Here is a 26501-nt window from a genome sequence, read left to right as displayed (position 1 = left end):
CTGGGTCTTTTCACGTGTGTTATGAATAAATCCTGTTTTGTATTGTTTTTTTTATACTGGTACTGGTTTTATTTTGTTGTCTTTATCCCCGACACCTTACGTGAAAATATTGTCGGACATAAACAGGTCCATGGCACAAAAAAGGTTGGGGACCGCTGCTTTAGTCTCCAAACTGGCCTTTTTTTGGGAATGTCAAAGCCATACCCATAAAAATACAATTTGATAATTCTACAAAATAAGTTACAACTGGCACACATAACAGATCTATTCATTTGGTGGCATATAATTTAAAAACATAAATGCAGGGAGAAAACTGTTATAATAGCATTTTTAGTGATTATTACCTTTACCATATTATTACCTTTGCCAAAATCATTTCACTGGGAACCACTTGGTTTCTCTGCTGAGAGAGAGCAGGGCCAGCTACCTTCAGCCCACAGTAAAGTTTACAAGAATGCAGCGGTTTTTCTGCATAGGGACTTTATTTTAGCTTGCACTAGTCATATTAGTTTAACATGTGCGCTGTGGCTGTATAAAACATACCAGTATGGAAGGGAGGAGTCAAAAAGATCACTTATGTATATGTTCATTATTGTTGAGCAGGTTTTCTGATAAGTAATATAAGTTTGTTTTTGGCTCTAGAAAAACTTTAAAATAACATTTGTTCTCTGCAGTCTGTGGGTGAGACAGAAGTTATATCTTTGATAACTGCGTCATTGTCACTGTGGTTGTGTTACACATGTGTTGATCAGACAGAATTAAGCTTCTTAGGTTAAATTTGTAAATACAAACCACTTAAATACAAACTACTCACCTTCATGCTTCTGAATGCATTTTATCATTTATACACGTCTATCCTTTGTTTAATTGTAGGCTTTTGCAAAACATGGTGGTCTCAATAAAGGATCTCTTTCCTGTCTAAATAGGACAGGACAAAAACACAGTTATTGCAGGTTAACATGCACTCATGAAAACTAATTATACATATTGTCAAAGGACTACAATGTTCAGGATGACTGAGAACCTTCGCAGACATAATTATACATATTAGTTTTCCATGTTTGTGAATAATTCCCCTGAAAGCCAACACATTGATCCATATTGCAGTTAAAAGGGGAGCTGTTCTGTTTGTTTACCCCTGCAACTGTAAGTGTTTGTTAAAACGGACTAATCTAAAGCCATTGTCACACACAGAGGATGTATTTGAGCTTTTATAGGCATTACTTCCTGTAGCTGTGTGAGAATGAACAGATCCAACGTGGTCAAATCAGACCAAACGCTCTTTTATGTGTTACGTTCTTAATATAAGACCCTATTGTGACCATGTGAGAATATAGCAAGGTCTATTCTATATAGTTTAAATTCATAAGTAACCTGTGGATGACCCACCTCCTGCATGTTCTGCTCAGGTAGTCTTTGCCTAAACCAGACTGAGCACTACAGTTAGTGAGAATGCTTTTACCATTTTTCACTAGGTATCCTACACATAGGGAAAGGGCAGCTGTAGGTACCAGCATGTTGTCAGGGTAGGAATATATTATAATCTTGTATAGTCAAAGAATACATGTTAAACTTTCATGGGAAGGGGAATAGTTTGAGGCATAATCAGTAGAGATCATATACTGACCTTTGGCAGTCTTACTAAAGAAATTCTCGTATTTCTGTTTTAAATGAATTTCAGACTATTTACTCTCTGCATCCAAAAAATCTGCATGTCCACAATTCAGATAGGCTCCTCTACTGGTAGGCCTTACATTCAGCAGTGCTTATCTTAAATTCTTCTTTCTGTCTTGAAATATGCTTGCACCTTAACTCAATAATCTTGTACTGTATCATATAACTTATTCCAATAAAATGGGAATCATACAATCTTTTAATTATTGTGGTGTGTGTAGAGGGAAATATTCCTGTTATCCTTTCTCTGTTTCAGTATTCAAGCTGTGCTTTTCAGAATGTGTGCTGGGCAAATTTATTAGTAATTGTGTAACTTTTACTTATTACAAAAATCACGAGTTAATCATTGATCAGTGCTTGAATTACAAAAATATATGAAAAATATGGGTTGGAGTGGGTGTGAATTTTAACATATAACCAAGTAAAAAAAAAAAAAGTAAATAGTTTTCATGAAAGTATAGACAATAATATAAAAGAGTGAGTCTCACGTTTAATCACGATTTTTATTATTATTTTTTAATAAACCTAAAAGTAACATTTAAGTCCTCCTGACTCTAAGAACCTAAAGCTACAAGCTAAAATAGGCTTTCTAGCACCTCACTTGGAAGAAAAGTTCGAATTGACTATGCGTGACTGTTGGCTGCTGGTGGGACTTAAAGTCCAAGTGGGAAGAGGAATATCAAAGTGGGAGACAAGGTAAGCCGACAGCAACTGTAGCAAACTGGCCAATTTTTGAGTATTGGAAACATGATTTTGTTTGTTTGTTCATTTCTTTGTTTTTACGCTATTACCCAATTCTTCAAGATCTTGATCTTAACGGAGTTAGTCTCACCCCACATACAGTCAAATAACATTAACCTCTAAGAATTTATCTTTGAGGAGCAGCTGAACTTATTTTAATAATACAGCAGGTTTGAGGGTCACATATAACTCCAACTAAATCTCTGCTGGACTTGGAACATGGATCAATTATGAAAGGGAAAAACTCCTTAATGCCTACCAACAATAAAACCATTTCTCTTAGTCTGGTTAGGTGGGTAGGTATGAATTAATCACAGGTTTCTTGTATGAAACTATCTGTTTTGATAGTGTTGTCTTTGCCCATTTCCTACTGAAACAACTGTTTTTATGCCATCCTCTGACTGATGCTGAATGATGACTGACTGTCCTCACCACCAGATTATATTAATAAAGGCTATTTGCTTGATGGCCAGATGTCAAGCTGTCTTGCAAGTAGTCATTGCAGTAGTTTGCACGCTGAACCACATTATGCCAAAGGATATAAAATGGATGCAGAGAAAAATTTCAGTCAGTGAAGGAACTTGACAGACCATGTTGGTCGTTTTGACAGACCGTGATACCTACAGGTATCACCATTTAATCCTTCTCAAGGCGATAATAAAAAATAATCCAAACATGCCTTAAAGTCACTTAAATGCTTTACAACTATACCTTTGTTACATTCAATGTATGCAAATTTGTGACTATACAAATTTGACCCTGCTTTTCCCTCATCCATTTGCATGTAGCCTCTCACTTTCTTGCTGCATCTCCAATAGAAAACGCCGGCCCACACTCTGGTCCGTACTTTGTTTTTGTTCAATTAGAGAGAGCGGTCTCGAAAACTGACCAGTCAGGTCTTTTAACCAGTTTTTCTTCACCTCCACTTGATGCGTTTCTGATGTGAACAGGCACATGAGATGAGCACAGTAAACACATAAATGTTGAAACAGAAAAGAACAAAATTTCACACTGAGATGAAGTGAATGCTTATAAACCACATGAGTCTTTTTCTGGACTTCTTCATTAAACAAATGATTTGCTGCTAGTGTTGTTTAAAATAGTTGTGGTCACTAGCCTTGAGAAGTTATACCCACCGCACTAGTTGGGGGATTAGTTTATGTATGTGATCTTTAAATGCTGTCATTACTAATCCTGCAGCATCTGCAGAATACTGCAGCAAAAATACTCATGTTGTTGACTACTTGTTTCGCTAATGACATCTTCCCTCTGCCTGAACTGTAAGATCATACAGAAATATTTTACCAACTTATTATTTCTTTGAAGTTCTGTGGCAATAATCCTGCACGTCGAAATAATGTCCATCCAAAGTCTGTTTGAATGGCTTTTGGGAAAGTTTCACTTTGGATGATATACATGGCAACCATGTGAGTCATGTAGACCTGAAGTGATTTTGTCTTTTGGAGTTAACCTCTTTATATAAATGTTTGGTCTTCCTCTGTGCTCTGCTTGGGAAAGTCAGAAGTTGTGATTATTGCAGGAGTATACAAACCACATGTTTTGAATACTGAGTACAAACTGAAGAAACCTTTTCAGAAAAAAACTTCTGTTAAAAAAGAAACTGCATTCCGTAACATCATCCGACTAAAATAACTGAGTATCTGAGAAAAAATACTGACAAAATACTAGAAACTTATACAAAATACCGATTGTTTCCTATGTATGTAATACCTCTCAGCATTGATGTCTTGACATTGTCTTGACATGAGTACATCACAGGATGCACCGGCAATCTTTTTTTCATACACTGATAGACTTCAGCTGTCCAGAGAAGCTGCAGTTTTACAGTTTTCTCCTTGGATCGGCACATCCCAGCTACGTTTACTGGCTCTTCCGTCTGTACATCATGTCACCTGGGAGGTATGAGCGTCAAATGATGTCAAATAACATGAAGCAGTAAGTGTTGACTGACTCTGTGGAGTTTTGATGTCAGCCAACATCAAGAGCAGCAGCAGCAGGAGAGAAGTGGTCGAGGAAGAGACATTGGAAAGGAGGACACAGAGCTAAACAGTGCCAGGTAGAAAATGTATGCACCAAACATGCAATTGAATCAAAGATTGACATGCTCAACACAGTGTGGTTGGCTTGTCAGCAAATCATTCCAGCTTCTGCATCTTATTAATGAGGAAACGAGCCTTGGAGCTCGTGGCTTGTGTCATTTTCAGCCTTTACACTTTTGTCACTTCACAGAAGTTTGATGGACCGAGCTTTGTTGGGGAAAAAAATCTGTAGAAGTAGAAGAAATATTTTGCATCATAACACCCTGTGAATGTTCTGTTTTTTTCTTTTAAAGGTTAAAGTCCTCTGCTCTGCTTAATGGCAAATATTACTATTGTTTTAAGCAGAGTGTCTCAATAGAAGCCCAAAAAATTCAAACCAACTCACATAAACATGTTGATTAATTACTACTTATTTTTAATCATCAGTTATAGCTCTCATAATGCATTATTCACTATTGACAAATAACCATAGAATATTTAAAAAACAGACATTCTTACGCAATGTTTCACAGACATTATAAAAGATGTTTCTTTTATTACATTTGGAAAAGGCAAAAACTATAAAGACCAAAACTGTTCTTACTCTGGTAAAGACGCATCAAAATGATGAAAATACCTAAAGTAACAAGAAACAATCAGTTAACTCATAGGTCATCCAGACTGTTGACACAGTTTAACTTCTGTTATAGTGTGGCAATCCACGGGCAACAAAAACATTTTAACAGCACAAAGTGAACAGCATTTTTATGTAAATTACCTTAAACTTCTATATGGTATTGTTTTCATTTTTCTGAGTAACCTTTTTCTACAACTTGCCATGACCATTAAGGATATGTTATCTGGGGTGGGGGGTGTTTTGTGTAGTAGTTAACACATTAACCTTACACGTGAAGGGAGGAGACCAAAACCTAGCCTCAGGGGATAACAAGCTAGTGTACTTCTTGGGTTGGGCCCAAGCTCCAAAAAATAGAGTAATAGGGTTGTGTCAGGAAGGGCAACCTGCGTGAAATGTGTCCCACATTAAACTTGGGGTTTCATCTGATTTCACAAATTCTTGAGGAAAAAAGAAAGTAGCTGAATGTACATGTATTTATTTAATTTTATTTATTTAGTATTAAACATGTTTTTTGTTTGTTAAAAAAACAGGTCTTTTAAAATTTCATATATCTCTTTTTAGGGATCCAACTATGTGTGTTCAAAGTTCATTTCCATTCTAAAATATTAAACTGATTAAAATGCACAGTATTTAGAGGCATGCGTTTCAGGTTCTGCTAGTTCAGCATTCATTAACTTGTGTTATGAAAAATATATGCAGTGTTGTTTCAGTCATATTGAAATGAGGTGAAATTTCAAGAAAAGAGGGGATTCTTCGGTTACATCGAGTAATACAAGAATGATCTAGATCCATGTTTGAAGAACATCAGGCTCACATGAGTCTCCACAAAGGTAAGGGTCATAACAATTATTTTTGGATGTGCTTCGCACCCTGATGATGCCATGGGATTGTTGGAAGATGATGGAAATTTTCATCATAATAAAATGGCTCTTTGAATATTTGTCCTTAAAAAAGAGAAGAATCCTAAATTGTCGGTTCTTAAGTTCCGTTTATTGTAGGTTATCTCGCTACTGTCTTTTCACAAGTCTTCTAAGTAGCACAATAGGCAAAGACCAAATGAATTATTTTGATTGAAAGCATTGAGTTGACACTCATCAAGGATCAGAGCTTGATCAAACAGCTTATGCCTGGCTCCGTGCCTCATGGGGCTTCCTCTGTGGGAATAGCCTGCAGGAAACATGAAGCAGTTGTTATACTCTGCTGATGGAGTGAAACACCAGGGTAAGAGCAGACCATTATGTTGCTACCCAGTTATAACTTATCAAGTCTGTTTTTTCCATGCCAATAGCCATATGTTTTTTTTTTTTTTGGGGGGGGGGTCTTTTCAACAATACACTTTTTTTCTTTGTATATATTGTACTGAAATGAAAGAAATCTTGAGGGGGAAATGAAACTAGACATTTTAAAAAAGTTTTTTTTACGTTTGGCTAGTGCAGAATTCACATGACTTAATAGATTAATTTGATCAGCTCTTATCAGTAAATTTCATCATCTGCCAAAGGCTGATAGCTGTGTCCGGAAGGCTAACACATACTTTCTAGACAGACGTGCTGGGCCACCTGAATATTACAACTATTGGAGCTGGAACACCATAACTCGAAACTCCCAGCACACAGTGTTAGTACTGATATTCATGCCACGTGAGGTTTAAAATTGGAGTCATTGAGTCAGCAACAAGTCAACTGTTGGTGATTTTTACACACTATGCGGCTCAAACCCATGGTAACCCCATCTGAATTTTGTGGCTTAATTGCTGTGGTTCATAAATGTTTCCATTTTACAGTGAAACCACTTACAGTTGATGGTGAAATATCTGGGAAGGGCCCCTATGACAGTACCATGCTTGAGTTCCACAAACTCTTTTAAACGGCCCATTCTTTCACAAATGTTTGTAAAGGCAAACTGCATGGCTGCATGCTTGATTTTATACTATGGCAATTGGACTAATTTCAAAGATTTAAGAGACGTGACAGAAAATTTTGAACATATAGTGTATTGGTCACAGCAGCAGGGAGTTAAATTATACATTCCTGCCCCAGGTAGTTATTTGTAAAAATTTAAGAAAAGGTAGATGTGGCAATGTTGGAAAAACTTACTATACTCTTGCCCCCTTCAGTGCCTTGACCATTTAAACTTCAGACTTCAGTGTGGAAAAATCCTCCCTTTGGTTCCCTCCAATGGCAGTATCAAACTATGCAGTATTGCAGACAGAAATGTACACCACTGTGGAGTCTCAATTTGGCTTTTCAGTAAAATTATAAGTATTAAACCCTGGTGACTGCTGTCCAGATTAAATGTAGCTTTTTTTCAGCATTCCTTTGTCTTGCCTGAAGAAACAAATCAGCTTTTTACCTAAGATTAAAACTGCTAATCTTAAATCAAGTGATGGTAGTTTAGGCTGAATGTAGAATGGGTATGTCCTTCATCGGAGGGCCACAAGGTGTATGCGAACAATGTTACATTTCCTACACGCTGTGACTTCAGATAAATGCTTACATTGTTAAAAAGTTGTGAATGATTTGGAATTACTGGGATATAAACTCAATTATTTATTAAATTATTTATAAAATGTGATCTGACATCCAAACTCTCAACACAGAAGCTCTTTTTTTAAAGTTATTTTTTTCCTAAACACTCTTAGTCCAGATTTGGAAAACGTAAGTGAACTCTTCACTTAGTCAGAATTATTTTGGCTCACAGCCTCCATCAGACACAGTGTGTACATTGGTAAGAAGAATTTTTGTTTCCTTACAATCTACAAAACTTAGTGTTCATCAGTATTTCTGTGTGTTTCAGTGGCTCCCACTGCATCCATGCCCTGTAGCACAGCAGCCCCATGCCATTCATCATGTTTCGCAGTTGGAATGAGGCTATGAAGTTGATGTGTGGGCTTCTCCCCCCCCCCCCCCCCCCCCCCCAAACCTGTATCCAGAAAGCTGGAAATTCTTCTCAGCTACCTACAGAAAAATATTATTAATACCTACCGTCATCTGTTATATATCATTACCTGGAAAGTGTGAATGCTGCTCTTGGTGAGATTTTTGCAGGCCACCCACTGTGCCTTTATTTATAGGGAGGGACTACAACCTACACTTCTCCCATTTTAAGTGTCTTTTGGAGAAGTTGGCAGCACAGGTATTGAAATAATTTTTTTCAGCCTGCAATTTGAATTATTATTTAGTATGCTCAGTAAAGATATGAGAAGTACAACTGTGGTTACTAATTTACTGTTACTTTTAGTTATTAGTTTAGTCAGATTCTTTTTCAATAATTGTGATTAGGCTCAAGATCAGATCACATTTCATGAGTAATCAATGGAGATATTACAATATTCCAAATGCTTTGCATGCTTTTTGTTGTCAATGTACATCATACAACCGACATGTGGAAACTGTGGGTGCTGCAACGTGCAGTTAATATGAAAGTGGTTAGAACTGCATTTCCTCAAGTGGCCACTTGAGGTTGGTTCAAGCAGTGAGTCAGTCCCCATAGACTTTCATGTTTAAATGGCCAACTTTAAAAATAAGTTTACAGTAAGGTACTGGTCCGTCCTGGTAGCTAAACTACACCTACATAAAACTGTACAGATGGCATTATTTTTATTAGTTATCTGTTTATACTTGTGTAGCTGTGGCTAGCAGCTATCTGCCAAGCTTAATCTCTTCTCAATTGAATCACAGAGTTCTCAACCATGTATGCTATCTGACAAATATTACTGCTGGCTGTTTAGCCAGATGGACAGCAACCTGTTTGTGCTTCAGTCTTTGTTATTGAAATTGTAGTATTTTCTGTTTGGTACTAATCAGAGTGTGTGCACGATACATGGATCCACCTTGCTAACCTCTTCTGTGACTTCTGGCTACAGATACCCTCATGAATTTATGAACATTAAGACTTTAAAACAGGGATACGGTGATATGGTGGCCACATATCTTTTAATAATATATCTAAATTTAAAAAAAGACACGTGCATGTGTAGTTGTCTCCAAATGTAATTCATAGTGGTGGCATTATGAAAATCATTAAATATGTGACGAATGATTAATTGGCAACTCCTGTGAGTTACTGACGACATTCATGACATATTTAAGATTTACATCTAAAGAAGATTGTTTTAACGAGTGCACATCAGAGGTTACAACTTAACTTTTAACACATGAATCCAAATATTTCTGGTTTGTGTGTATTAGTTGTCCTGATATTAGGAAGTCGCAAAGAAGGGTGAGCAGCATATTGTATTCTATACAAGCACCAAGATTTGTTCTCCAGTTTCCGTGGCACCAAGGAGAGAATGTCTGGGCAGAAACAAATAGTGATCAATCTGCAGCATTTGCTAGCCTTTTAACCTCATGTGTTCACTGATTTACTGATCAGTGATTATCGTGCATTCAAGGGGTCACAAGCATAACTTGCATGAATTTAGGTTTGCAGATGGAATTATTGAGAATTATTGAAATTCTTTCCTGTAGTTGAAAACTAAAAAAAATAGGATGTCTATTGATTTTTATCTTATTCTTAAGATATATATATATATATATATAGTACTGTGCAAAAGTCCAGGTCTAGTTCTCCAGGCTTGAGGTCTTTCAAAGTTTTGCTTTTGACAACCTTCTGCTTTTTTGCTCATTTTCAGTCCAGTCCTTGTACCTGACCATTTTCACAGGACTTTCTTTTTTTAAATCTGTCACCTAACACTGATTCAAGAATCATTAAAGCATAAAAAAGACACGGAACTCAGTGAACGATCCAGTGTTGTGTACATATAACAGAACCAACTTGAAATTGTATATTTAGAGACTGTGTTACTTGCATCTTGTCATATTCAATGAAAATTATTCCCATTTCTGTAATTGAATCAATGGAAAATGCCAATGGTGACGCAGTCTGACAGGCATGAAATTGTATTTTTCGCCACCAACCTCAATTCCAAAGAGCCTGTAGCCAGAAATTTGGCATGTATTGATATAATGCAATATGCTCTTAAATATTTTGAGGAAACTGGACAAGAAGAGGTAAGAAGAAGAGGCAGGCTTTAAAATCTGCAGCAGATGAACAGTGTCAGAAAGTCATGTCCTTAAGAAACAGGAAAACAATCCAGGAAAGACCTGACAAAAGACCTAAGAGATGCATCTGGGCCTTCAACTCATTCATCTGCTTACCAAAGACTCCTATGTGGTCTTAGTCGAAGGATGGCTGTCAAGAAGCCATTTTTAAGGACGGGAAATGGGCAGAAAGGGGTGAGCTATGCCAAATTAAACAAGAACTGAACTGAAACTCAGTTTTATGAATGAATCCAAATGTAAAATCTTTAGTTTATATTATATTGGGAGATGGGTGCAACAGTGAATGCCTACAGCAACCTCTAACATACTGTGGAGGCTCTGTCATGGTTTGGCATTTAATTTCAGCCAGTGATCTTGTCAGATTTAATAAAATTATGAAGGCAGAAAAATAGCATCAGATTCTGACCCACCATGCAATATCATCTTAAAAACATCTGATTGGCAAGAGCTTCACTTTCAGCATGTCTGTTATCCCAAACACCCTGAATTCAGTGAAAACAACAAAATGTAAAGTGTGAAACAAATAGTAAACAGATAAGGGCTGCCTTAATACTCGGTACAATACTGTATCTAAACTAAATTACCTGAGGATGCATTCATACAGCAAGCGTAGCATCATGAAAATGTTCCTTATTATTATGTATTGTTATACTTTAAATAATGTAGTCAGACCTAAAATAATAAATGGTAATTTAGTTAATTTTTTTTAAAATTTTGTTATTAAATAAATAATTCTCATGAATTATATAGATAAACATTGTAATATAACTTTTTTCTATAGTATTTTTATTTTAGAAAGATTAATTTTGTTGCTAGTAGCAATGTATACTTCTGATATTGCATATGAACTTAAATTTCATAAAACTTGTATTCTTTTATTTTAAAATGAAAGGGGAAGATGAAACTTTGGGGATTCATCCATTTTCTTCTGCTTATCCGATTTGGGGTTGTGGGAACCTGGAGTGTATCCCAGCTATCATAGAGTGAAAGGCAGCCCTATATTACTATGCAGAGATGATGGAAAATGTAAACCATAGCTCACACATAACATTCACAGGACTTTAGAGGAAGCATAATAGAAATGCACAAAACTGGAAGTTTACAAAAGTGTATTTTAACTTCTAGTTGTTCATCCATTAAGAAGAACATCAGACCTTTTCATGTGTAATCAATACAGAAATCATGTTAATACCAAAGGCTTCACAAATATTTTCCTGCGACTGAATACAATTAAAAGTTCTATGATTAGAAAGGCAGTTCAGTGATATCCATGATACTACAGTAAGCTCTCAGTCTGTGTCATAGAGGTACAGTGTTTGTCTGTTTGGGTTGCTCTATGTTACTTATTTGACCCTATTTTGTGATTTGTTTTTTCCTATTTGTGATGAACACTATTTACAATGCTTCACTAAGTAGACAAGTGCTGGGGTGAAAAAAACCTTTCTCAGGTCAAACACCTGGACATATTTAATGTTTAATCTTTTCCCTAACTATTTGAGCTTTGGCGGCTTTTATTCAAACTGGACTTTGTTGCTTTAATTTTTAAAAAGAGAAATAAAGTCATTCATTGAATAAAGCCTTATAACCTGACAAGCTAGAAACTATGATTCTTACAAGTGTGCTGTACATTATCAAAATACAGAAAGTACCTTATACAGATTTAAAATGTCATGTTACATTGACCTTTGACCTCTCTTTCAAGTTCAATAAAGTGATCCAAAGTGATAATAGTGCTATATAGAGCTATATAAAACTTTGTTTCTAACTGCCATTGTTTACGTTGTGAACATATAAATATAAAGGAAAATATATTTGGGATTTTTAAATATCGTGTTACTCTGACCTCTGACCTCTCTTCAAGGTCAAATAAGGTCAAGCTTTTATTAGGTCAGCTTTCATAAAATGGTTTTTATCTTTAGATCTGTGTTTACAGTTCTGCTGCCTTTGTTTGCACTGACAACATTTTGGGATTCTAAATCTCCCATTATAGTTTGCATCCAAATATCATGTTACATTTGACCTCTGATCTAATTTTTATATTCAACATCTGCTTTTTTTTTTTCAAGTTAAAATATATCACAAAATTTGGGTTAAGAAAATATTGTCTAGAGAAAAAGAATGAGCTGACGATTTAGTTAGAAATATACTGTAGTATAAAACTGTAATATAAGCTCAAGTTATTCATTTGCAATTATTCACAAATCAGTAACTATTATCCATTACTCCTACATAATAATTGTGTTGTCAAAGAAGACATCCTCCATGCAACCTTTATTTGATTTTTATTTACTGCACTATAAACTTCTTAAAGTATGTTTAAAGTAAAATGTAATACAATTCTCTTAAAAGTAAGTGAAATGATTAAACTGTTCAGTCTGGCAAAAGTGTCATATCTGACGTTTTTGTTTATGCCGGTTCAGAGGTGTGTGTTTTACTGTTCGCTGGGTATGTAGAGACAAATGCAACTTCAAACCTCGGATACTGAAAGTGAATGGAAAAACTTTATAAAAATACAGGGAGTGCAGAATTATTAGGCAAATGGGTATTTTGTCCACATCATCCTCTTCATGCATGTTGTCTTACTCCAAGCTGTATAGGCTCGAAAGCCTACTACCAATTAAGCATATTAGGTGATGTGCGTCTCTGTAATGAGAAGGGGTGTGGTCTAATGACATCAACACCCTATATCAGGTGTGCATAATTATTAGGCAACGTCCTTTCCTTTGGCAAAATGGGTCAAAAGAAGGACTTGACAGGCTCAGAAAAGTCAAAAATAGTGAGATATCTTGCAGAGGGATGCAGCAGTCTCAAAATTGCAAAGCTTCTGAAGCGTGATCATCGAACAATCAAGCGTTTCATTCAAAATAGTCAACAGGGTCGCAAGAAGTGTGCGGAAAAACCAAGGCGCAAAATAACTGCCCATGAACTGAGAAAAGTCAAGCGTGCAGCTGCCAAGATGCCACTTGCCACCAGTTTGGCCATATTTCAGAGCTGCAACATCACTGGAGTGCCCAAAAGCACAAGGTGTGCAATACTCAGAGACATGGCCAAGGTAAGAAAGGCTGAAAGACGACCACCACTGAACAAGACACACAAGCTGAAACGTCAAGACTGAGCCAAGAAATATCTCAAGACTGGTTTTTCTAAGGTTTTATGGACTGATGAAATGAGAGTGAGTCTTGATGGGCCAGATGGATGGGCCCGTGGCTGGATTGGTAAAGGGCAGAGAGCTCCAGTCCGACTCAGACGCCAGCAAGGTGGAGGTGGAGTACTGGTTTGGGCTGCTATCATCAAAGATGAGCTTGTGGGGCCTTTTCGGGTTGAGGATGGAGTCAAGCTCAGTCCTACTGCCAGTTTCTGGAAGACACCTTCTTCAAGCAGTGGTACAGGAAGAAGTCTGCATCCTTCAAGAAAAACATGATTTTCATGCAGGACAATGCTCCATCACACGCGTCCAAGTACTCCACAGCGTGGCTGGCAAGAAAGGGTATAAAAGAAGAAAAACTAATGACATGGCCACCTTGTTCACCTGATCTGAACCCCATTGAGAACCTGTGGTCCATCATCAAATGTGAGAGTTACAAGGAGGGAAAACAGTACACCTCTCTGAACAGTGTCTGGGAGGCTGTGGTTGCTGCTGCACGCAATGTTGATGGTGAACAGATCAAAACACTGACAGAATCCATGGATGGCAGGCTTTTGAGTGTCCTTGCAAAGAAAGGTGGCTATATTGGTCGCTGATTTGTTTTTGTTTTGTTTTTGAATGTCAGAAATGTATATTTGTGAATGTGGAGATGTTATATTGGTGTCACTGGTAAAAATAAATAATTGAAATGGGTATATATTTGTTTTTTGTTAAGTTGCCTAATAATTATGCACAGTAATAGTCACCTGCACACACAGATATCCCCCTAAAATAGCTAAAACTAAAAACAAACTAAAAACTACTTCCAAAAACATTCAGCTTTGATATTAATGAGTTTTTTGGGTTCATTGAGAACATGGTTGTTGTTCAATAATAACATTATTCCTCAAAAATACAACTTGCCTAATAATTCTGCACTCCCTGTATATATAGAGCTGCTGTCATGTATGGAAAAGGTATCCGAGGTCCTAGTGGTTCAGTTCAGTTAAAAATGACCTGAAAGTAAAACATTTGTCTAAAATCTGAACTTCCTAACTAAAACCTTTTTTAAATGCCATGCCCTTTAAAGTTCAGTTCGTTCACATAGAAGTGGTGGTCTTTTTCTTTGTAATCAGTGTCACATAACCAACTTATTCTGTTTCTGGTAAAGTTTTATGAGACTGATTCCTCTTAAAATGATTACTGACTTGTAAATGATTGCCTAAATGTCAACATGGCACACTTTGATGCCTTTCATATCTTTGATCATAAATCAGACTGGGATGAATTTTAGCAGATTTAAAGACATAAAAGTCATATTTTACCTGACCAAACATTGGTGCAATTTCAAAAATTGTATTGCAAATAAACAAATACAGTGCTTAAATCTACTGTGCAATCTACTTTCCAAGGTGAAGGTGTTAGCCTCTTGTTGATCTGTGGGCATCTGCCACATGCCAACCTTTTAACCTTTTGCAACAGCTTTAATGTTTATTTCAGTTTGATATTGTGTGATTAGCAGCAGAGAACTCAGTTTTCTGTGGATTAATGAAAACTTTGAGGAATGCTGTAAAATAAAATACCAATTAAAAACTTTTTTTTTTTCAAGTGACACCAAAAAAATACCAGTGGGTGTTATCAATGAGCAACATTATGCTATGGAATCAGAAGATGCTGAACCAGAATCAGATGTTGCTTCCTGTTAAAGGGAGTGTTTCCTTCACGCTATTACCAAGTGTTTGCTTAAAGGGAATCGTTTGATTGTTGGGTTTTCTCTCTATTATTGTAGAGTCTTTACCATACAACAGCAAGTACCTTGTGGTGACTGTTGTTGTGATTTGGCGCTATATACGTAAAATTGAATTGAATTTAAAAAAAAATCTTTAAGGTCACATCAGAAAGATTATCTTTTTCATTTACACTAATTTTAAGGATACCATTATATTTCTTTGTCTTCCAGTTACCACCAGTTCAACAGACAGAACTCATCGGAAGTTCGCCTGTCTTCCCAAGCCCTATTATGCTATCTCCTACATCCATGCCTCCAGCAGGAGTTCCTTTCATCCCCACAGAGTTTGATCCAACAAAGTTGGCAGCCGGTGAGAAATCTTCGCTAAATGCTATGGATTTTAAAATCTGTTATCTAAACCTAAGATTCAGTGGCAGTCAAAGTAGATTGTGTTTAAATTTAGTAAAAATCTATGCTGCATTTCTTTAAATGTTTTCTCTTTTTTTTCCTGCTGCAATTATACTTCATTTCTGTTTGAAAATCAATACAACCTTATCTTAAACTCTTTTGCAACAGGAAGTATAAAATCTCCAGAGATATCCACAGAAGATCCTAAAGGAAAGAAAGGTGCTTCTGTTGATGTCATGACTGCCAACCAGCTGGGGCATCCCACATCACCAGTAATGACCCTGCCGAGCCCTGCTATCATGCAGGGACACAGCCCGGGTATGCCACCTCTGCAACCGCCTCCCGGCATGACAAATCCTCATATGCCTCCTTTCCTCTCACCTCCAAGCATGCCACAAATGCCCCCGCAAATGATTCCAGGAGGACCCATGTTTCCATCAGACAGGTTCAGAATGCCCATGCCGTTCCCTCCTCGCGGTCCCCCCTTCCATCGACATCCTTCCATGGGACCCGAGAGCATAAATGACAGGGAAGGAAGGCAGTTCCGAAATGCGAGGCCTGGATTTGGGTGTCCACCTTTTCACAGAGGGAGGTGGTAAATGCAAGAGGACTAATGAACCTATGGAAAGGAGCGGGGTTTATGTGGAACCACTGTGACAAAGACTGCTGTTATCTGTGAGTGGTGCATCAAAAAAACTGTTTAAAATTGTCACTGCACCAGATCCCTTTCCCAGCGTCCAAAATGAAAAGGAATACACTATTTTGTGATGTGATACCAACTTCTTTAAGTTCATCAACCAAGAGATTTGTTGCTGTAAATAATGTAATTGCTTGTAGCTGTTTGTTATTTTTTTTGTATACCTAAAAGTTGTGGAGTTTATGGTTGAGTCTTTAATTGGTAGGTGCAGGTACAAACAAAGGCAATGTCTGTATTTTTGAGCATATTCCTTTATCAGAGTTTTGTGTATGGAAGAAAATTATATAACATTTTTGGTATTTTGTTTTTAGTAGACTGCCTTTGTACTACGTTGATATTTAAGTCTTCACATGGAAAAAAAAAAGGTTGTCATGTGAAGAATATTTCATTCCTGCCAGTAGAGGGTAGAGTACACCCTGTTTCCTAAGGTCACACCTTGTAGGATCATGTGGAGTGAATATTGAAGAGTTACTGCCATTTGATCATGTGATGTATTTCTGTTGATCAAAGTTATTTTGTTAATAAATTGTCCTGCATGAGGGGGTTTAACATAACAGAAATTTCAGGAACCTTTGGAAAGGCGCACGCAGATCCTGTGATATTTGTTTTAAAGGAGTTTGTTTCATACCTTGGCGCCTGTCTTATTATAACTGGTCACGAATTTGCAGATTTTAGCTATGAAATCTCGACAGTGATAATGACTGATGGTTGCTTACACTGCTTAAACCGAGTTCAGTCTCCATCACATATCACCTCGCATAGATTTGCTTACACAGAAAGACCTCCAGGCGCTAGACGCGCAAGCATTCTGCAATAAGGAGAAATGCGCAGAGATCTTTTTTTATGGTCTCCGGTTCTTATTATTTTCTTTTTGTACACCAAAACATTTAGTGGACAAAGTCACTGGACGCCGATTCGAAGCTGCACAGCCGATTGGCTGTGAGAAAACATAAGTGGCATTCTCATGATCCACTTGTACTCCGTCTCCAAGGGCCGTGGGCTCCGCCCCTCTCAGCGGTGTGGAAACAACACGCATGGTCCGTGGACAGGCAGACCTTGGAGAAGCGACTGGATTGTGAGACATGGATGGGCATTACCGGTGTGTGAAACATGGGAATTTCAATGTTAGAGCGCAAGCGGGCAAATCATGACCGAGGCGGAGACAGGTAAGGAGACCCGGCTTACCACGCCGCCCGCATCATTAGAAGGAAAAATCGGCTCGATATCCGATCAAACTCCCGCGTGGTCCTAGCGCCGTCTTCACGCATGATCGCATCACTCAATCATACAAGTTTATCAGTGGTGACAGACGCTGCCGCACTGAAGCTGGCGGTGCGGTCCAGCGGACGAGCCGGGCAAGATGCGGCTTTTTTGTGCGCGGAGTTTTGATGCCCAATAATTCAGTCTCACCTCGGTTGTTTTGGGGGTGCAAACAGTCATGTGCTGTGCCTGAATGATGGGAGACACGCAGCTGGGTTAACATGCATGTCCAGCCGTTCGAGCCCAGTGTATGAATACACCAGCATGAACAAATTATGCAAGATGTGCAGAGCGGGCAAGATGCCCGCCTTGACACCTTGCAGGTTTTTGAGCACCTCCGTGGTCATTTGGACAGTTTCGAAAATGAGAAGCGTGTGATTTGAGTGCGGTACATTGTTGCATGAAGCACAGCACATCACTGATCCAGCGCTGTTTGTTGGTGTAATGAGACTACACCTTAGTAAACAGACCGTATGCAGGTGACTCAACTGAAAAGCGGCAGCTCATTTGTGTACTCCAATGACCTTATGTCACGTTTGTTGCAGCGTCACTGCCATAGACTGCTGCTGAAAGTGTTACTTCCTGTCTTGTCACTGTGTAGGTCTTTAGCCGCATCAGATTTCATATATATGGAGGGAAAATAGATAGATAGTGATTACTATTAATTTACAACTAGCCAACGTGTTTTTGCAGTTCATGCTATCAGGAGAAACATGGGCTCATAAAAAAATATCTCACCCTATTTGGTTGTGGTGCAGCTTCTTAGTCAGCAGCTCCTATGTCTTGCGAGCCAAGACACTGCCTACTGTGCAAGTGATTGAAGCACTTGTAAAGATAATACCAGCAATAACATCTTAACTGTTACAATACACAGCGGAAAATAACTTTTATAAAGACTGAAGTTACAGTAACAGGATGGCTAACAGTCATGTGTTGTTGCATCACTTGAAGTGCAGCTGAACCTTTGAACATCCAGGGTTTGTGAAGTACACTTAAATTCACAATTGCCACGACAGCTTATAAGCACATACATGCTGCAGACCCACATGCAAATGCAGTCAAGTTGTTGCAAGTATTAATGAGGAGGGAAAAAACGGATCAACTAGTTTTTGGGTATCAAAAAATGCTGAATGACATCCAATAAAACAAGCCCAAACCACATCAGGCATACATTTAGAGATGAAAGGTATCAGGAAGGGGAAACTTGATTTAAATACCACAGGGCTAGTTTTCAATGCAAATTATGCGCTTCTTTTTTGCCCTGTTACATGATGATAAACTAACACGATGATAACTGAAAACTAACACTGTTCATATCTGTCTTTGGAATTAAGTCAGTTTCAAAGGTGACAGAAGAAAAAATGTATCTTTAAATGTTCATAGAAGTCATTGTGGATGGATTTAAACACCACAGGTCTGTTAAGCATACCTCCAAAAGGAATAAGGTGGGTGCCCTTTGAGTTTTGTTTCTTCACGCAGTAGTTTTTAGTTAAAATTCCCATTATTTCTTGAGTTATCTCAATATTTAAAAGATCCTGCACATTTTGGGGGGTTGTTTGGTTTGTTATGGTGAGTACCTATTTGTGGATGGCCTAAAAGCTTAAAAAGGAGCAGGTTTCCCTACATGTGTTTGGAAGGTATTCTTCCAGTGTTTACAGAACCTTTCCATAACAATGAAAGTGGAGAACCACGGAAATCAAACGACCATCTTTATGAGCATCCAGCAGCTTGGCCTCAGGGTTTCCTTCGAAGTGGTAACTTGAGTGCAAGCTTGCATGTATGACATGCCTGCACAGAGACCTCACTCTTTCTCTGCCCCCTTATTTTTGTTGTAAAGTTGCACTTAATATTTCTCCCCTCTGGCTTGCGTCAACAGTTGTTAACTTTGCATCTCAAAGATCTCAAATGTTAGACCAGCATGAAGCAGTCCAACAACTCTGCTCATGAAAGAATCCCTGCACAGTTTTATGGTAATTTGTTGGCTTTTGGTACAATCCATGACTTTGTTCTTCATGCGTGTACAGAAATGTACTACCAAGCAAAGTTGATTTCTCGAGATGCGCATAATCTAACCCTCATAAGTGCTCTTTTTGAATTATTCATTTCCATCCCACTTGCACATAACTCTTCATTCATTTGCAAATTGGTGCAAAGTAAATACTGAAGGCAGTCTAGTGTTTTTTGCTTAGTGCCAAGTAAATAACATACAGAGATCAGTGTGATCATACTAACGCCAACCATTCACTGAAATGTAAACTTACTACTACCTTTTGCACTACAGTGGTTTGAATTGTAACTTCACAACCACGGCTGGATTTTTGTTAGATCACTGGTATCCCAGTGTTGGCTTTTCAAACAATCCATTTAAACAGTCAGCGAGTAGGAGAGGAGGCGTGTTGTGGAAATATTAATTACAGAAGTTAGACCACAACCACAGAGCTGGAAATCCTTTCCAAAAGGAAACTTATTTTATACTGCTAAGCCGCTGATTGTAGGTATTACAATGAGAGTATTGAGTTGAGCTAAAGCCTCAGTGCCATGTACACGCAGGAAAATATTACTAACAGCCATTACGCTGCTTATTAGCTTTTGGCAATAAAACAACCACCTCTATATTCCTAATTGCACATTGCTTGCAAGAATTGTAAAGCATCTGAACAAACTCCTGGCTTACATGGAGTTGTGAGTTTCTGTCAGTATCCTACTTGCTTTAGCAGAGTCCAAGCTCCCCAAATATTTAATGGTAGAACTACTGATCAGCACTTGATTGATCCATTGACTCTGAATGAGAATCAAATGGGAAACCAGCAACTCTGAACATGGATATATCATTTAAATTCTTGTTGAAAGGTAAAAAAGTTTGTCAAATGTGAGAATTTTCTTGCCTTCCGTTTTTCATAACGGAACGTTTAATGTTTCGAAGTTTAAGGTAAAACTTGAATCAGGTTGTTATACACAATTTTTTTTTTTGTGATCTGACACTATTGTGTAACATTGATGTTGCAGCTGCAAACTCTGCTATCCAGAGTCTTGTGATAAATATGGTCTTCAGAGGTTGGTTGCCAGATTTATCTTGTGAGAATTATGTGCTCTAATACTCCATGGACCGACAGATTTTTATAACAGACTAAGACATATTTCACATTGCAGCCATATGCACAAGTGAAGTTATCCATTTTTTTATTTTTTTTTATCCGTTGATCTCAAAATGTTTAGTACAACAGTTTTGAGTAGATTAATTAAGGACACCCATGCTTTCCAATCCACTTCTGTTTACATCCATGTGATACGGTGTGGCAGACGAGAGCTCGGCATTCCCTCGTTTCTCCTGACAGGACATCCGTCTCCATTAGAGAATATTATTAATATCCATCTTAGGATGGTTAAGGATGTTGCTCATTGTTTGCTACACGTGTAGTCAAGTGTAGTAATTTTATTCTAAATCTTAAGCATTGTACTTGAAACAACCTTTGAACCCCGTGTCTTCATATCACATGCATTTCGAAAGGTCTTTCATGTTTTTCTAATTTAACACAGATTCTCAGGAAGTCGCCGTGTATTCCTGGCTATGAAATGTCTGTTATGTTGAATTCCTAATATGCTGACAGTTTGCATTATCTCGAGAAGCATCTAAAGGGCTTGCCAAGATTTGATCCCAGATGCTTCCAGAGGACAACGCCTCCAGCAGTGCTGCACATCAGTGTAACTGTGATGCACTCCATATACTGTGAGAGAAACTTGTGTTGTATTCCACTAAGCTTAGAAAGCAAGAAAACCAAAGGACTTTAACTTCCTAAGTTTTAGCTTCGAAAGTGCTGCAGAGGCATTTTGTATGACTGTAAGCCTGACCTCTAAGCACAATGAAAACGCAGGCTTCTCATAAATTATTACAGACTTAGATTAACATTCTCAAAGACGGCATGAATAACATTGTGCTTCTTTGTCAAATCAACTTCACAGCAAACAAGAGCTTCAGAACCTTATTACCTTGTTATTGGGATATTATTGTGTACATGCAGTATTCAGTAGCGCCTTTAGTACGCGTTTTCCGCAATGGCTTTTGGAAAGATAAATGAGTATTTAAACATCGTGTTAAAGCTGTGTTCCTTCTATTTCTGAGCTGTGAGAAGAAACGTGTGACCAGCTGTCAAAAATGCACATGGCGATGATCATCAGCTTCACGTGGCTGATACAGCCTTGTGGTTTAGGATGAATAATAGATACTAAGTGCACAAAACTGCTGAGGCTATGAGTCACTTTGGGGTGATGGGAGTTGAGCTAACTTTAACACACCATTGGTCACAAAAAATAACTTTTCAGAGCCCCTTTTTGCTTGCCTTGGTTTGAATCTGCGTCGAATGCGCTTTCACCGGCATACAAAAACAATTGGTTGCCAAGGATATGCTTTCAAAGCTCCCTCAAAAAACATTTATTTGGTCACATGGAAGTTAATCTGTACTAAAATGTGGTAAGATAAGTCTAGGTCACATAAAGTACAAGTGCTTTATGTCGCTATTGGTGTTTTAAATGCCTCTAGTTAAGAGAAAGGTAGATTTTAGATAATTACTTGACTTTTAAACCGATTTATACATTTAAAATATTAATAATTTGCATGTTTCAGCTATCCAGTTGCTATTGCTTTTGCCTATATTTTTTTTTATCTTTTATGATATAATAGACATATTAAATGATATTCTGATTATTTTTTTGAAAGCTACCAGAATGTATTTAAAACATTTACATGAGCTTACACGTTTTATAGGCACAACTGTGTATGCTTTGTGTAACTGGCTTAGTATGTATCAGACTCTACAGAGCAATTTATAAAGACACTTTAAAATATTACTGGCATCTTTTAATAACTAATATTGGGGAGCCACCTATGCTGCATAGGATCAATCCCAACCAATCAGTTCCAGCGTTTTCTTTACACTCTAAATTATTTCTCTCTCTATACCAGCGTCTTTGAAGTCTACTCTTGAGAGGCAAGTCTCTGCTGGAGACCACTGGATCCTCCACTAATGATCTCTATCCAGGCCGGGCTTGCTACTTTCATGTCTTGTGTAACAGTTGCATTTTTTTCTCTTTAGATATCATTCGTACATAGTGCTCCTCTTCAGTACAATGGATCCACAGAAGGGCACGGATGAGGGAGGGGGTTGGTGATTGAGGAGACCTTCAAGAAAATAAGACAAACACTTAAACCCTCGTGGTGATGGATGTTCTTTTTAATGTTAATGTCAATTTGGTGGCTGAACCAAATCCTGCATATAGTATTAGACCCAGCGTGATGTGTGAACAGTTTGTATTTTTCAGAGTTGTTGATTCAACATCTTGAGTTGTGGGTAAAACTCATCCGTGTCTATTTGAAGGAAGACGATAATTGGTGTAAGACAAGAAGGTATCTTGGCTTTGTAGTTTGTAGTGGTTGCTGTTTTTAATACACATCCATAGTTTCATTGTACTCGATTTGTTTAGCATTTCGTATAATATTGCAGATGCTGCTGAATGGCAGGCTTTGCCATTAAATTTTAGGCCTAGTCAGGAAGTCATACTACTGCAACCTGATAATAATAAGCTACGTAAGCTTGCATGGCCCTTCATGGAAATGAGTTTTTTGTGTGACCAGTAATGTTTTTGGTTGCAAAAGTATTAATGCAAAATGATGGTGACTTTAACTTCAAAGCTACATCACGTTGAATGACGCACCACTTCATGGTCCATTCAGAATTGCTATAATAAAGCAAGTGTCGTCAATTATTAACTGACCTTTATTTAAAGCTGTTGTGGGGAGCAGCGGTTTGATTTGGCTAGTTAGACATGTTGGGTTTCTTTGCCTTGAAAAAACGACACTGACTTTTGCCATGGCTTGAGGAATCAATGACCTCACTACGGAAGAAATTAGAATTTATGTGACCGAGTAACAGTTATAGCAGTTATGAAAAAACAAAAAAAAATCCCCCCCAAAAAAACTCATTGTCTTTGCAATCACATTCAAAACCCACCTTGGGGAAGCCATTCTCCAATTTAAATGAGATTGTTTTTTTTGTTGAAGACAAAGCACAGCTTATTACTAACACCACCCCTGCTGCGAAGCCTTGTGGTGACAGCATCCCCTGTTTTACTGGCAAAGTTAAGACACAAATTAAAGGGGGTGTAGGTAAATTTAAAAGGGGGGAGAGTCAGGGGCTTCCTTACTACCTGAATCCAGCTCTGTTTTGTTGAACATCCAATACATGTTTCTACTCTGTCATTCTGATCTTGAACTTAACTATATCCTCACAAAAGTATTCCTGTGATTACTTTGCCTTCAGCTGATTTTTTTCCCCCTCTTGCTATGGCTGAAGGTGATTGGCATTGATTGTGGTTGGTTGTGACACCTGCACAGCATCAGCAGTCTGAAGTGCTGTTGTGGATCTGTACCCGTAGTCTCACCTGCCAAATTGCTCCAGCGGTATTGAATGTCCTGTCAATGTATTGGATGTCCAATTCAATCAGCATCCAAATTGAGTGCAGGCAGCGCTGGTTTTAATAGCCTTGTGCCAGTGATGAGAAAGCAGAGTATTTTTTTTATCTGAGCTCCATGCAAGCAGTCTACATTTCTGAAATGCCTGTGGTGACAGCAGAGGAGGATTCAGCATTAGCCTACATTTCACTGACGGATGCATTTATTGCAATGCTGTCTTATTCATTTTTTTTTCTTTTTTGGGGGCAGGGAGTAATTCCAATCTCATCTCATGTAACACAAATTTGTTAAACTTTAATTTTATTCTCCGATGTTGTTTATTTGAAAAGTAACTTTAGATTTGTATTGGGATGTGGGTTTGATGGCCCGTTGTTTTTAAGCAATACTCTCATAATAACATCCCTAGTGTGTCATGTGTACTGAGATCTTTTCAAGATCAAATTCCACCTAATTGTTTGCTAATTGGAAAAACAATTAGTGCCACATGGTACAATTTGTGTGTCTAATGCTGACAAATTACAGGTTATGCTTTTGCATGCTAGAGATATTTTTCTCTATGATTAAAACTTGGTGGTTATGTTTATTATCATTATCATTTTTTTAATATTAGTGGCATAACCTTGGTAGAAGAGGAAGCCAGCATGACAACACTGTAGGGCCATCCCCCCCCCCTTTTTTTTTTTTTTTTAATTTTTTTTTTTTTTTTAGGTTTTTGTCATAATCATCCAAAAGTCTAGACATGGCAATTCATCCCACCAATCTCTGGACTCTTTCTAGACACACTAAGCTCTGTGAACTCTATGCCTCTTCTCTCTGTGACTGTTAGGGTGTCTATGCTCTCAGCTAGCTTGGGGCGTGTTCAGTTCAGTTCAGTGTGCATGCAAAGCTGCTTCTGAGGCGCATGATGCAGGCTGCAGCTGAGCAGACACTGCTCTGCCCTCGCTTCCCTGTCCTATCCTTTCTCTGTCCCCGCGTCCTCTGCCGTTTCCGTCATTTCAAAATGAATCCCACACCTCTGTCACTGCTGATGTGAAAGCCACACGACATCACTGGTGCTATGACAACAGCAAGTCCTGCCTCTCTCACATTCACAAGTGCATTGTGGGCTGTCAGTGAATATACCAAATTACAAACTGCAACAGAATAACTGTGACCTTTCAGCCTTCATTGGCTTAGAGGCACACATTAATTTCATTTTCCGGAATTTTGTTTTAACGAATCTTCAGACCCCTTTATCTTTGGCAAAATGAAAGTGAAATTTACATTTAGGCTTCTGATCAAAATCAAAAATGAGCAACACAGGCCTGAATCTGACTGTTCTTTGTCCCATTAGTTTGTTCCCAATAAACCGTTCTGCAGCATATAGTGTAAATATCATGCTTCCTTAAAGGGAGTGGAGGGGCAATTATAGAGGAGGAGAGGGAGGAACATGCATTCCTGTTTGTAGTTTAGGGGGTTGGAATTATAGAGTGAAGAGGGAGCAACAAGGGAGGGAGTAAAGAGTGTGAAAGAGTCAGCTGGAGAATGGGAGGGGGTACAAACGGCACTCCCTCTCTCCCTCAGTTCTTCAACTCATCCTTGGATACAGGAGTCAGTCTGCTGTGGACTTGCAGGAGGAATACCAATCATCACCTCATTTATATTTTGAAATATCCCTCTTATTGGTGCATCAGATTTAACTGGAGGAAGAGTAGAATTATAACTTCCATGAGAACATTAAGGTAAGTCACTAGTTGTGCATTTTCTGTGCCATGCCGCGTGTTTGGTAGTTGGTTAGGAGATAGAAAAGGCAAATGGCTCTTTACCCTCAAGCTTCCTACTTTCTAAAAGTGTTGCTAAATATCAGCAGTTCAAATGTCACACATTTTCTGGTACGTTTCAGTAGTTAAATTGGTCAGATGCAGACAGCTCTCTCGTGAACCATATTGTTCCCTCCTGAGATGTGTAATTTCAGGATTTATTAGCTTTGACTGCAATATTCTCATTAGTGTCCACTCGTTTTTGCATTCCCATTCTTCCAGCAATTTAATATTATATTAAGTTGTAACCATACCCTGGGGATTCCTCAGTGTATGTACCTGTAGTAATCCTGTGTATTGCAAACTTTAGGCAATAAGGCATTGTGTTATCCACTTCACTCCTAGATGCAAACAATGCACCCTGTGTCTGTGTCATTGTAATGACAAAGCAGTGGTGGTGGTGGCAGGTTTGTGATGCTGACAAAGGGAGATGATGAATTGCAAATGTGAGAGATGTCCAAAGCCAAGGAGAATTCCCAGAGCGCATCACGGGGGGAGTGGGGGGGCTTTACGTTGTGAGTTCATTTAAAACCCGAACTTTGTGCTTGAAAGCTGGTTGTGACTCCTGCAGTGGGGAGAGGGCGAGAAATGGTCATCTGGTGTTATAGTTATGGTAATGTATTGACTGTTCACGGCTTAGCAGGACAGGGGGTCGGATTCTGGCCTTCAGGCTTGTAAATCTTGATGATGCTCCTGTTGTGATTGGAGGAAAGCAGGCTTCGAAAAACACAAACTCTGAGTTCCTGTTAAAAGCTTGACACAAAAGTCACATGCAGTGTCCTCAGTCTAAATTTGTCTTAACAAAATTATTCTCAGCAGAGGAAAATAACCACTGATTGGTTTGCGCAATCTTATGCGATAAGC

The 26501-nt window shown here is 38.2% G+C and overlaps 2 protein-coding genes across 4 annotated transcripts in view; both read left to right on the top strand.

Annotated features, from left to right (window-relative positions):
- LOC113037030 (splicing factor, arginine/serine-rich 15-like) overlaps positions 1 to 16651 on the top strand; it is a 28335-nt gene extending 11684 nt beyond the window's left edge. The window contains exons 17-18 of the mRNA XM_026193738.1: positions 15239 to 15377; positions 15584 to 16651. Coding sequence (XP_026049523.1) covers positions 15239 to 15377; positions 15584 to 16014 — 570 coding nt within the window. The 3' untranslated portion in view covers positions 16015 to 16651. The remainder of the gene's footprint in view (positions 1 to 15238; positions 15378 to 15583) is intronic.
- Positions 16652 to 16721: 70 nt separating this feature from the next.
- LOC113037029 (TIAM Rac1 associated GEF 1) overlaps positions 16722 to 26501 on the top strand; it is a 41265-nt gene continuing 31485 nt past the window's right edge. Inside the window, exon 1 of one of the 3 annotated variants that reach the window (XM_026193736.1) lies at positions 16722 to 17211. The gene's annotated coding sequence lies outside the window, so the exon portion shown is untranslated. Of the gene's footprint in view, positions 17279 to 24581; positions 25560 to 26501 lie in introns of those variants that run through there. The other 2 variants (XM_026193733.1, XM_026193735.1) reach the window with 2 other exon arrangements.

Source organism: Astatotilapia calliptera, chromosome 14, assembly GCF_900246225.1.
Source record: "Astatotilapia calliptera chromosome 14, fAstCal1.2, whole genome shotgun sequence".
Lineage (NCBI taxonomy): Eukaryota > Metazoa > Chordata > Actinopteri > Cichliformes > Cichlidae > Astatotilapia > Astatotilapia calliptera.
Note: the sequence above shows the minus strand (reverse complement) of the source record. Positions and strands in the feature narration are given on the sequence as shown.